The 13,754-nt window shown below is 39.7% G+C and overlaps 1 protein-coding gene across 1 annotated transcript in view; it reads right to left on the bottom strand.

The window, feature by feature from the left end:
* The window catches only part of LOC122401548 (dynein axonemal heavy chain 1-like), a 111,191-nt gene that overhangs the window by 19,634 nt on the left and 77,803 nt on the right, over positions 1-13,754 (bottom strand). Inside the window, exons 21-34 of the mRNA XM_043403749.1 lie at positions 12,244-12,483; positions 12,041-12,119; positions 11,175-11,388; positions 10,000-10,162; positions 9,824-9,942; positions 9,420-9,625; positions 8,961-9,123; positions 8,415-8,575; positions 2,873-3,088; positions 2,158-2,382; positions 1,869-2,031; positions 1,436-1,605; positions 831-1,039; positions 217-319 (exon numbers count right to left, since the gene is read on the bottom strand). Coding sequence (XP_043259684.1) covers positions 217-319; positions 831-1,039; positions 1,436-1,605; positions 1,869-2,031; positions 2,158-2,382; positions 2,873-3,088; positions 8,415-8,575; positions 8,961-9,123; positions 9,420-9,625; positions 9,824-9,942; positions 10,000-10,162; positions 11,175-11,388; positions 12,041-12,119; positions 12,244-12,483 — 2,431 coding nt within the window. The remainder of the gene's footprint in view (positions 1-216; positions 320-830; positions 1,040-1,435; positions 1,606-1,868; positions 2,032-2,157; positions 2,383-2,872; positions 3,089-8,414; positions 8,576-8,960; positions 9,124-9,419; positions 9,626-9,823; positions 9,943-9,999; positions 10,163-11,174; positions 11,389-12,040; positions 12,120-12,243; positions 12,484-13,754) is intronic.

The following is a 13,754-nucleotide window of genomic DNA, read 5'->3' as shown; positions in this document are numbered from 1 at the left end:
TGACAGGATCTTTCGCTATGAAATCGAACAAAATTTCTGTCCTCGTAGATTCAGATAAGAATTCGACGGTCCGCGCGACACGGAACAAATATCCATTGACGTAGCCAATCGAAAATTTAATTTGTTCACGATTGAATGGCATGTTGCGTGCAATGTTATGCGCATACGTGATAATGCGTATTATAGTCGCTAGAAGGAGTAAATTCAGTTACAAACCTGAAGTGCAGCTTCTGGCCACGGGCAAAACCAATCGATCGTGCAGCAGTTCACCAAAGCCGGAAACTGTCTGATACGGGCACGGAAAACTTCTCCAATGGGACTGAGGGATCACAAAAGCCTCCGATGAAAACAGGTCACGTCAAGAAAGTCGGAAGTCGCTTCGATATTAATTCCAATATGATGTAATCTAAGGCTTCGGGTGGTTCGATTGGTTACCGCGCCACCCAACAGCTTACATCAAACTCTTTAACTTATTACCGCATATGTAATTATTATCGAAGATTTCAGACGTTATTTTAGTCTAACGAGGGAAGTTTGGGAACCTGGAAAGTCAACAGAATTATGAAATTCTCGCGTAAAAGTTATAATTCACCTTCGGGGAGTGAAATTAACCCCTAAAGAAAACGTAGAGGTATCGAACGGAAAAAATTTGATATTTAAAGGAGGCTTTTTTATATTTAAAAAGGTGTATTCTCTGCAGAGTAATGGTGTCTTAATACAGTTTAAATCACCATCACGATTGGAAAGGCGGACCAGCTTGTATAATTACAGTACGTCGTAACGATCGAGTAAGATACGTCGCGTGAATTAAATTGCAAAGGAGATAATACCTCATCGTGATGACGACATGTAAATTGTTCCGAACCGTCTTCACGTAGGCGGAGAAAAGGTTGCTTCTATTAATTTGCAAGCCAGCCTCTTGGACCGCTCCGCGCATCGAATGAAATATCTTCTCCATCTCTTCCATTTGGTATATGTTCGGTACGTCGCCATTATTTAAAACGCTGTTCAGATCCTCCAGCATGGCGTCGTCCTTTATCTGGAAGACAACATCGAGCGTTTCAAATGGAAAATCAAACAAAAAAAGAATTAGTTTGGCCATCGTCGGAGAATATCGATTCTGTCTTAAAGTTCTAAAGATGTTACGACGACGTCACGACTTTTGCGGCCGGTCAGGCGCTCTAAAGGACACTTCCTGTAACTTGAGCATCTAGGATATCTCCCTTTTACCCAAAGATTCCAGAGAAATGTTCAAAGAGAAGTTCGCTCGTTTTAAAGACGCAAATATTTTATTCGATATTTTTAGCGTTATTAAAGTAATTGTTTAAATTCTGTTCCATGCATTTGAGGAACGTTTCGCTTTGCCATTAATTGAATCCAAGGGTACGGATTGTACGAAACGTATTCGCGAATTAAATTCGGTTGGCAAACGTACCTGCGTGTCCGAGAACAAAAAGACCATAAATTGATTCTGGACTCCAGCCTTCATCATCGTGTTTTTAATATCGTCGCGCCAGTCGTTGGTGGTGTAAGCGCCGCTAAGTTCTATTTGAAAACAATTGTAGTCCTGCATGTGTGTGGCGAGCCTCGTTAAACTTTGGCGACCTGAATCGATTGTAAACGCTATAAAGGCGTGCCATAAATTTTGGAACGACGATAGTTCGGAATTCGGTTTCTTATTTTATTCGATATTATTCCTAACATTGTTCCCTATGATTTCCCTTCTGTGTCTCCGATTCGTTCTTAATGTTACCGTTATCCTTTGATTTATCAAAAGTATAAGTTACGACTTATCGCTCCCCCGTGAAGCATTAGGGGAGAAACAGGGAGTTACAAGGAAACTCAAAGAAGATATTTTCCTGCATCACCTGATCCTCCCATCCCCAAAAGTAGGGCGTTTCCACGGGGCTGCCGTAGGATTCGATTGATCCTGCAGATATGATCTATCGCGTCTTGGAAAAGCACCAGGTTCATGGGGGACGTGGTCGACGCGTTATAATCCTCCAAAAATTCATCCAATATCTTTTCCATCTGAAGAAGCATCGATAGGTCTCGAATTGTCCGACAAAAATAGACTAGGGTTGGCCGCGAAAGGCAAGAATCAGATTTTTACATTTGAATAAAATCGGAATCGTAGTGAGGAAAATAAATACGTGCTTTCTTCGTGTCGGTTATCTGCTCGTACTGTTTGCTTAGCCCGCAAAAGTCACCGTAAAATAACACCGAGTCGCCGATCACCACTTGGGGATCGCATTGGAACGTATCCTTCATGATACTTCGCAGAAGATCGTCGAACCATTTTCGGTCGGTGTCGTTCACCAAACGATCGCTGAACACTCTCAGATTCTCGTGGTACCAAAGCAGCAACAATTTCTCTCGATGCTGGAAATATTATTATTTTGATGGTAGAAACGGTAGACGTTAAATCGAACAATGACTCGTTATCTGTTGTACAGAGATAATAATGCTCTTTCCCCTCTTGAAACAAAACAATTCTTGTGTTAAACAATTTCCCATAAAATGTAAACGAGCTCGAATGCCTGGATATTATATTATTTAGAATATCGCTGAGATATTTTGCATATATTTTACGCGCATAAATGCAGTGCAAAACAAATCTGTGCAATCTGTTCGTCGAATAAACACGCGATCGAACGTGACTTGTGTAACGCGTCTCCCGACTACCGTTATTTCTGTTCGCGTTGGCGTTCGTAAGCATCGATATTCGCACGGTATTGTTTATTTGAACTAGCACTAACTACCGTTTAGCCTTTATTGTTTGCACTAATGGGAAATTTTTATATTCGTCGCCTGTCAAATCTAACGTTTGCTTCGTTGAATTTAAAAAAAGCAGAAATTTATCTGCGCGAACCTCGATTTTCTTTGGATCCATCATGAGCATCCCTTGAAACACTTTGCTGAGATCTCGTAGATTGAACGTGTAGTGGGACTTGTCCGGTGTTGGCAGCAGCTCGTTGCATATAGTGGTGAACAAGTTCAACGTCGTGTCCACGAACGTGTTCAGCATGTCTGCGAAGCCCTTAGTCGCGGACAGCCACGAGTTCAAAATTGTCCCGAAGATGTGTTTCTGACGCGACAACAAAATACCAACAAAACTAACTCAACAAAAATAATTCTTAGGTTCATAAACAAAAAATAACGATCGTCAAGTTATTAAGGGGCCTTTTTACCTTGTGGGATTTTAGAAACCGAATTTTTTTTTTTGCGTTTTCTTTTAGAAAGTAGTCTCGAAAATATATCTACCAAATATTAAATTGAAATTCTGAAAACTAACGAAGTTATAGGCTGCTGTAATGTACCACGCGCAGGTATACAGGGTGGTCCACGCAATTGTTTCAAGTCATAACTCCGTTATTATTGCATTTACGAAAAAATGCCAAAGGAGAAAGATAAATGGTTCTAAAAAAGATCCTAGTTCATTCTGTAACCACACTCATCTATATTAAGAATATCGTTGGTTTTTGGATTTCGGATAACTTGTTCGCAAGATATCACATATGCAGTCGGGCGCCGTTCCTAAAAACTGTTGTTTGTTGATCAACAAAAACAGCGTAATCAATAGATATTATGCGTTGGAAAAATTCGTAAATATAGCTAAATATATAATAAATGTATCTACAAAACACGAAATTAATCGCTTTTTAATAGCCCGCAAAAAAAATGACAAAGAAACATGTATTTTTCGTGTCTACAAGGTAGAATGGCCCCTTAATGGTGGAAATTCGTAATGCTAAAAATATATTAATCGACCCCGAGTCTAAATTATTTAGTTTCAGTCCATTTCAGGTAACTTAAAGACACGTAACTGAGTTATAGAATTAGATCAGTGGATAGAGAAAATTACCGAAACTGGCAACTATTAATCGAATTAAGTCGATGAGTTCGTAACGAAATGACGAAGCTCGAGAGATTCTGATGGGGTAAGCGCGGTAGTTCGAGAGTTTAAGCAGTGTTTTTTTACATTATGGAGGTGGGAGGGACGTCTTGTAATTCTAGAAGGGTGCGGAACGAAATTTTCAAGGCGGAAGAACGTGAACAATTTGAACACCTTTTGGTCGAGCGATTCTCAACAAGTTTGAAAGCCACTGGTCTCGCGAATTCGCGTCGGATAGTCTTATGGGATCGTAAAGGGGAAAGTAAAATGCCGTTTAGGTTTACTAAATGAGCCGTTTATTTTGAAAGTGGCCTAACTCCATTTTTCAATTTTTTCCGGTTACCATGGTTACATGTACAACTTCATGATATTTATCAGTAAAGCATTTCAGGTTGCTTATATTCCTAGCAAATACGATAATTCTTGACACATAAGTTTTCAGAGTTAGTTCAATAATTGAACCGTGTAGTTTGAAAGCGGCCTAACTCCATTTATACTTAAATCAAGACATTTAATGTTTACATGTACGTTTGGGATGAAACTATTGCATCCAGAGGTGCTCAAGAAATTGTTTCATGCATCCTAAAACATGTTAAAAATTTAAGAAGTGAAAGACACATTATAGCTTACAGTGACATGTGCGCCGGGCAAAATAGAAACATTAAAGTAGCTTTAATGTGGTTAAAAATTATCCAAACTTTGGAAAATAATATGGAAATCATAGATCACAAATTTTTAATATCAGGACATTCGTTTTTACCAAATGATAGAGATTTTGGTGTGGTAGAAATGTTATTAAAAATAAATAATTTACTGTTCGTTCCCCGAGATTATTACAAGATTATTAAAAAGTGTCGGAAAGGTAATAATTTTATTGTAAATGAAATGAGACAAGAAGATTTTGTATCAACAAAATTATTCGAAGACGCAATTTTTAAAAGGGTAAAGAATTCTGATGGAGAATCAATAAACTGGTTAAAAATATGTTGGATGCGTTTTGTCAGAAATGAACCGTATAAAATTTTCTATAAGACATCAATGAATGAGAATGAAAATTTTAAAGTCCTGAATTTATTACCACGTCGGGATAGACCAAGAAAGTTCGAAAATATTGTATCGACACCACTGTATAAAAATATCAAACAAATTACAACAGCAAAATTCAAGGACATAACTGACCTATTACGATATATACCACCGGAACATCATGATTTCTTCAAATCCCTTTCACACGCACAAAATGTAGATGAGTAGTAAATTGTTTTGTAATAAATTTATGTTTGTAATTATGTACGTTATGTAGTTAAAAAATGTTTTGAATGGCATAAATTATGTTTCCAAAGTGTTTTAAAGATATGTAAAATAAATTCAGTATTGTTTTTTTCAATTTGAAGCATCTTAAATTATGTTGAATGGACTTGGGCACCTTCAAATTTTATAATGAATCCGGTTGTTAATTTTGAAAGTGGCCTAACTCCATTCTTGATAAGAAAACGCATATTATTCACTTAATAATTGCCACTATTTTAATAGGAACTATAAATTTAACACCCTTAGATACACTTAAGCAGTATGACTCATTAGTATCTTATATGTATATTTTTAAATTCATTGAAACGCAAACCTTTAAATATCTCGATTTGAAGATAAATGGATTTAGGTCACTTTCAAAATAAACGGCTCAAATATTTTATTCTTACTATGCGCTGCGATGGTTCGCTCTAGTCTGGCGCGATGTGCCACACATTCACTCATACATACATTCGGGCATTCAATTGTTTTTCACGCTCACTCACGTTTTCACTCATCCTTGTCGCTCGGCCAGGAGGCTAGCGGAAGTCTCTTTCTTACTTGTCGCCGGCCGCTACAGTCTATTTAGCTGCAATGGAGAAGCGCGCGTATTTGTGGGCGGGTGAAACCATGCATTTAATAAAAAAAAGGCAGTCGAGAGGCAACCGAGGAGGAAAGGACGCGTGAAAATGTACCCGGGAAACGAGAATTGCGATGTTGGTCAGTCTCCCGGTAATATTTTATTACGGAATAGTAGTTACTCTCTGTTATCTTTCGCCCTTGTCTCTTTCCCTTAATGTGCGCTCAACTAGTGCCATGTACGGGGCGATTCATAAATACGTATCCATGTTGAGTGAATTTATACCCTAATAAAAGTACGAACGTTAGCGATATTAGCTAATATTTCGACTGTATGACTGTGAAAATCCAGTTGAAAAGACTGCATGAAATTTAAATTCGATTGTTAGCTCGAGTAACAATGAATAAAAAAGTAATTTAATTATCATCGTCCGTTTGAAAATCGTGCCGTAGATAGACTGTATTATTAAATACGCATTTGATGAAGCCATTTTAATTTTCGACCGTTGTTTCCATCCCTTTGACGAATTTGTTGTGTTTATAGGGATAATCCGTATATCAGCTTCGCAGTTTCCGCGCTTTTCCAACTCGCGCTTTTATTCAATCGGCATTCCCTTCTACTGCGAAAGGCCGGAACGCGTGTACGCGAGGATCCCGCGTTTGAAATATTCCGTAATTTGAATTTTTCGACGAACAGGGCGGAAAAATTCCACCGAAGGGCCACGGACGTCGCGAGTACAGTTTCCAAGGCTTAAACGGTCGCTTGCCCTCCGATCGACCTTACCTGAAACCCTTTAAAACGCACACGCGATCGAGGACCAGGGGGAGAGGGGAGGGGGGGGGGTAAAAAGAGATCCCCGCGACGGTGGGTACATAGGGATAGTTACGGTTCCTCGTTACTGGCCGACCAGGTGATTAAGATAAATTATGGCAGAACGCCTGACACGATTTACGAGACTTAATTGCACCAAGCACTGGGCAGGAGGGCAAACAGCGTTGGTGGTCCGTCATTTTCACGAACTCCAATTACTTTACGTGGGCGTGGATCGACGACTCGATGGAATAAAACTCGACGAACAAGGGTGGAAAATGTCGGAGTGGTTTAATCTCCGACGAAGCTTCTTTTGCCCTCGTGCACCGGACGTTGGGTCATTTTGATCGAGTCGACGTTCTCGAAATTTATTCAAACTAGACCAAAATACAGAATTCTACTCGCATCTTGTCCTTAAAGGGTCTTTCTACATTATGGGATTTAAAAAATCGAATTTTTTTGTTTGCATTTTCTTTTATAATATTCAATTGAAATTTGAAAAACTAACGAAGTTATAGTCTGCTGAAATGTACCGAGCGCAGGTATAACAACTGCACGTGAAACTTTAAAGCTGTTTTTCTCGAAACTACATTTTTTGGAACTGCGTATGTGATAACGAAAAAACTATTCAAGATATCAACATGAAATTTATAAAGTATCTTTAGAACTGGTGTCCCTATAGTATGAACTAGGATAATTGCGATATATACAATACTTTTTCTTTTATTAACAAAAAAGCAACCGAATATATGAAAATATTCAGTATTTTTTCGTAAAATAACTGCAATTTTACCATTTTTTGTTTTTTTGAAAAGATCCTAGTTCATGCTATAACCACACTCATCTATATTAAGAATATCGTTGGTTTTTGGATTTCGGATAACTTATTTGCAAGATATCACATACGCAGTCGGGCGCCGCTCGTAAAAATTCTTGTCTTTTGATCAACAAAAACAGCGTAATTAATAGATATTATGCGTTGCAAAAATTCGTAAATATAGCTAAATATATAATAAATGTATCTACAAAACCCGGAATTAATCGCTCTTTAATAGCCCACAAAAAAAATCACAAAGGAACATGTATTTTTCGTGCCTACAAGGTAGAATGGCCCCTTAAGCGTTCAATCTAGCGAGCAAAGTCGTTAAATAACGGATAAAAAGCCGGCAGAATAATTGCCCGGTCGAAATAAATAAATATGTTTACCGGGGATGGGTAATAAAAAAAGTTGCCACTTCTTTTAATATAAAGTTGCGAATTAAAATTTAACGTCAAGTTAAAAAAAGTGAATTTTATCTTTACCCGTCGACCGCAAAAGGTACGAAAAGTGATTTCGGTTACGCCGTAAAAGGAAATAATAAAACTCCCGGTTTCCGCGCGACCACGAAAGGACACTTCGGCTTCATTGTCGGCGCCGCGGTGAATTTATTCGAACACTCTTCACCGACCGGACGTTTTTCTCTCGGAAGAGTAGCGACTGTGAATAGTTGAACTCGTAGCCAGATCCAGGGAATTGCCAAGATCAACCCCCGTCGTACGATCGGCGACAAAAATTTGTAAACATCGAACTACGAATTACGATTCTTTGGTATCGCCAAAACGGGTCGATTTAAATGGGTCACCGTGTCTATAAATTTTGATTTTAAATAATTATCTATTTGTACTTGAAGAACATTCATGGTAGACAATATTTAAGGACGAAAATATATCGTGCTCGAATTATTTGACTCGTTTATATTTTGGCGAGTGTACGGCGGGAGTTCTGTATTTAATGGATTAATTGCATCCTGTCTTTCAAAGCGGTGCAGTCGGGCGATCGAAGAATAGTTGAACAATTACCTTGGCGTCGTCCTCCATTTCCGGGAACGCAACGAAATGGAAATGTCGCAACAGTCTAGCGGTTACTGGATTTCTACCGCCACCCGGTGGTCCCATCGCCCCCACGAAATTTACGTCCTCGATTTGTCTGAACGATCCGATCTCCTTCAAGTCGTACCACCCTGAAACGTGTGTCGTTCATTCTGTTTACCCCCGTCACACACTCACAGAATTCCACTCCTCCTTCTTTGTCGTCGTTGTTAGAACATCGGTCTCCCTTAACGAGACCCTCTACCTTTCGATAGAACTTTTTATAGGAAGGGCCAAAAGGTCGTCCTGGATTTCAAAATACTTATACAGGGTGTTCAGGGTACAGAAAATTTGAATCGACACCCCGTAACGTATGCGTTGTTTTTCGAATATCATATTCCCGTTACGATCTATAAATATTTCATTATTAAGCGGGTCGTTCGTCTTCGTAAACGTTAATTAAACGTCAATTCATAGCTAGACGCGTTTCTTCTTTGGGCGAGGCAATTTAATCGAGTTTTAAGAGTACTCGCTCACCTCGAAAATCCATAAATTGACGAATCAATTCGATAGGTGGCTGAGCACCGTACGTATCGAGGGCGGGCATGTTCAAGTCGTCGACGAAGAAAACTTGTTTCCTTAAGAGCGGCGGCCCATAAACGTCCCTGCGTCTCTTGATTAACTTTTCGTCGATCAGATCCTTTTTTCGCGGGAAAACGTAAACATTTTAATCCCGATAAACGCGAGTGGCCAGGCGTGGAAAAACTGCCAAGCGTGTACGGTTTACTTATCCCCTGCTTTAATTAATTCGCAAAAATTTTAATTATATTATGATCTCAAAATTCCGTTTGATCTATTTGATCTTAGAATTTCATTTTCAACGAATTATCGAGTCGATGTTTGGTTTTGGTTTTCAATTCGTCCCGACAGTTTCCGCAAAAAGACTCTAAAATGTTTACACAAACAAACATTTCTGCAGCAGAGTACATGGCGCACCTGGGTTTGATTGGATGTGGTTCGGGCGGAAAACGTAATAAAATCGCAAATGAATCTCTTGGGCATGTCCCTCGATAATTTGCCGGACACGGTTAAGGTTTTTCCACTTCCGGTTGGTCCAACGCACAGCACGTTCGAATCGTTGATCAGCAAATAACCCATCAGTGTCGCGCTTCTGACGCTGTCCATCGTTGGTACTTCGATGTCTATAATGATCGTTTAATTTTAACGGATAAAAAATATCAGAGTTATTCTTTTCCAAGAAAATTATATAGAAATTACGTATTGCAACGTCCACCGATTCCCTAACGTCGTTTCAGCATCGTTATTCCGGGCTAGTGAACGTTTAATAAACGGATGTCCATCGACGCGTGCACTTTGTATCTTTTGCGTGGAAAATTTACCTGCGTATCTCGTGTCCGGCGTAATCGTGATCGACGGAATATCGTCCAACCATTTCTCCCATCTGGGTGGAACGGGTTCCTGACTGTCGATCGAATCGGTAAAACCACCGTCGTGTAGCCTGGAACAGACGCCACTCTTAGAACAAAGACGAAACACCGATCGACGATTTGATCACCTGTAATCGAATACCAAACCGTCGTCTGGGAACGGTAAATCGTGTTGATGGGTTTTTTGCATTCCTTTGATCCACTCGCTGAATATTCGACGACTATTGTAATCGCTGCTCCCTCCCACGCTCCAAACTGTCGCGAAAGCAGCCCACGGCGAAAGCAAGTTGGCTGGAACGAATGGACTGACGATAGAAATTTATTTTGGTACAAACGTATAGCTGTTTTGTTTAAAAAAAGCTCGAAATAATTAGCGATCGGACGGTGGGAGTTGTATTCGAACGTTGATGAAGAATACAGCTCGGAATACGGATGAATGGCGGAGGGGATAGATATAGTTGGAAACGAGTGGAATGTGTGTCAATTGCATAGTAAGAGGAGTTATTGAGGATGAAATTATATAGATAGGGTAGCAAACGAGTGGGTTGTATTTCGTGCCGGATAGAGCAGAAATGGAAAATTCGCCTCCATTAGACGCCCAGTCAGTATGACCTTACGAATTGAGGGGAGATGCGATCAAATTTACGCGAACAATAGAAGACAATTGGAATGTCCACTGTTATTTAAGATTGTTTCTCGTTTTATAAACGGTTTATGTACCCCCATCCGCGCGTGAAACTTTATAATTTTCTTCGTAAAGTCTCTAGAAATTTCTTTGTACCTTAGAATTAGTTTTAATATTCTTTACAATGTTCGGTAATGTTTATCCACTATCTGTTTGATTCTCCCGAAGTTGATGAAATGTAGAGTACAATCATTAGCTATCGAGCTAGCTAAGTTAAGTTTCGAACAATGCGACAACCAAGTATGGTTTCAGTAGTAAATGTAGTCCATTTCGGAGACAGTAGTCCAGCTTACGTGTGGTGCGTCTCAAACGCAACTAATTATAGGGTTTCTTGGTTTCGTCGATGTGAAATTCATGTCAAATCTGCGTGTTGCTATTTTCGATATCGTATTTTCTAATATCGGTAACTTTGGAATAAAATTAAATTCTTTCGTAGCTTTTGGACGATACCAGAAAATTTTCATACACTTTTGTCCCTCGATCTTAAACTTTCAACGCTTCTAACTTTTCGATTTGTTCATTTTTATTTGGACAATCGGTGTTGGAAAGGTTGCAGTATTTTATATTCTATCGTGCTCGAGGTGACGCTGGTTCTCGAGAATAAAATTTGATTCTTACGAATGAGCTCTTGAAAAGCGGCGGCCGGTGGAGGTTTTCCTTCGCGACCAGCCATTGGGCCGATACGAAAGTTCATCAGATTTATGTAGGATTGCACCATTCCGCAATCCACGGTGCTGACGATCTCTCGTAAGCTGTTACGTAGAACCTTCAGGCCCGGAAGTAAATAGTGACCCGTCAATTCGTCGATTCTGTCCACGTGATTGCTCATGTTCTGCAATCGATAAGAATTAAACTGCATCGTATCATCGTTCGATTCTAAAAATATTTTATCTACCCGGGGAAAATGTTCAATGCGATTTAACTATAATGCGAGCACCTTTGCATTTTCAATTTATGAATAATTTTCTGAAGAACAGCGATAAATTTTAATTAAATTACCATATTTATGAGAAATTCAATTTCTATTAGCCGTGACGTTTCATTTAATAAAAGTACGTCGATCAAATGGATTAAAAGGGAACGACGAAATAAACGCGGAACGTTCTCTATTTAGAAAACTAAACCGAATAAGTGAAGTCGAATCAAACTCTGCAACGTCTCTATTGACTCGGGGGGGGGAACAAATTACATTTAGTTCTACGCGGGAAGCTTGGAATTTAATATTAAAAAATCGATAAAAAAGAACTCGATTATTCGTTTAAAAAACACGAGGATTCCTTAATTTGTTTAAAAAGGGGAAACTTATTTTTTTGTTCGAACGCTGACAAAAAATTTGAAAAATCACGCCAAGATTAATCCCATATTGCAGTCGGGTTATTCATTCCCTTGATCCGGCTCGTTGAGCGAGTCTGACTTTGGTCGCTGTTATTTATCAAAGTTTTTAACGTTCGGATTGCCCTGGCATCGATTTGTAAAATATTCACCCGAGGCAGGGATTTCAGCCAGCAATTAATTATCGGTTCGAGGCCCAGACCCTCTGGTTCCAAGTACACCATACCGCATCTGAACGAGATAAAAATGAATGCAATTAGCTTCGTCATTACCCGTATGTTACAGTGCGTTGTTCAGACGTTGCTCTCTATCGTTTATTTGCCGTTTAACGATCGTTCAAGAGCGCTACATCTACCTGGAGACCGTGGCTGGCGAGGCAACCCTCAGATCAGCGACTTCGAACATCATCGTCATCGTCGGTAGAATTTTCATTATTTCGCCGGACGTTAAACAGAGTTTCTTGTTGTCGTCCAGCACAGTGTTCATATTTTCGATCCACACAGCGTCCACAGGCCCGTCGAACACGTACCAGCGTCTATTGTCGTCGTCCACAGCTATCCCAGCCCTCAAAAGCGTCGAGAAAATACCGTCGGTCCTGAAAAATAGAACAGAATATTAGAATACGATCCCAGCAATCGTTCGAGGGGAAATTAAACGTCCTCTCGCTCGAAACAACTTTTATTTCACACGGGAGAAGCAGCATATTATTTTTAATGATTTTTTTATTGATCGATTCGATACTTCCCCCTCCCTCCTGAACTTAATCTTTCCGGGGTTAATGCTTGTGATCTGATACGGAGTGTCAACGCGTTTAGTGCCACTCTAATTTAAGATTTTAACGTGCTATCTTGGTTGACAAACGATAACAATGCCATGAGATTAGGTTAATAATAGCACAGGATTAGGGTTATAAACGGCGCGCAGCTGTACCATGATTTTGCATCGTGCGCGTATCATATTTTATAGGTACATGTTGGTTTTTCTGTTCTAAAAGAGAAAATTTTCTTTCCGTGACAAAAACCATCGACGCGTACGTTACGTTTCGCGTTTCGAGATACAAGTCAAGAGGGTGCAGCTGTGTCCCTTCCTTGGCTTGTTTAGACAAAGTACTACTGTGTTAAAAAAATAAGCTGACATTTGTTATAAAATGAAAAATCTTTATTTATTCTTTCAAATCATTTTTCCATTCCTCGAAACAGCTGAAAAAGTCCTCTTCTGGAATGGCCTTCAAAGCGCGCAGCGATTCATGTTGAATCTCTTCAATAGTCTCAAAGCGGTGTCCCCGTAGTGATCTTTTGAGTTTACTGAATAGCCAGAAGTCGCATGGTGCTAAATCAGGCGAATACGCAGCCTGTGGAACGATATGAGTTGAATTTTTGCCCAAATGATCACGAATAATCAAATGCAGTGTGAGACGGCGCGTTATCATGGTGCAAAAACCAACAGTTGCTTCGCCACAATTCCGGCCTCTTTTTGCGAATAGCTTCACGTAAACGACGCATAACACTTAATTAGTATTCCTTATTAACAGTTTGGCCCGGCGGGAGGATTTCATGGTGTACCACACCACGATAAACGAAAAAAACTGTTAACATGACTTTGACTTTTGAACGACGTTGGCGCGATTTTTTCGGTCTTTCTTCACCTTTAGCACGATACTCGCTCGATTGGTCAGCTGTTTCCGGGTCGTAGGCATAGATCCAAGTCTCATCTCCCGTAATGATGCGTTTCATGACTGGTTCATAGTCGGAAATCATCTCTTTACAGATGTTAATATGACGCTCTTCTTCGAACAAATTCAGTGCTTTCGGTACCAATCGAGACTCGACACGTTTCAAGCCCAAAACACCTTTCACAATGGTATTC

The sequence above is a fragment of the Colletes gigas genome, unplaced genomic scaffold (assembly GCF_013123115.1).
Source record: "Colletes gigas isolate AHSC1104 unplaced genomic scaffold, ASM1312311v1 Colletes_gigas_Sc00025, whole genome shotgun sequence".
Lineage (NCBI taxonomy): Eukaryota > Metazoa > Arthropoda > Insecta > Hymenoptera > Colletidae > Colletes > Colletes gigas.
This window is presented reverse-complemented; position numbering and strand designations above follow the sequence as displayed.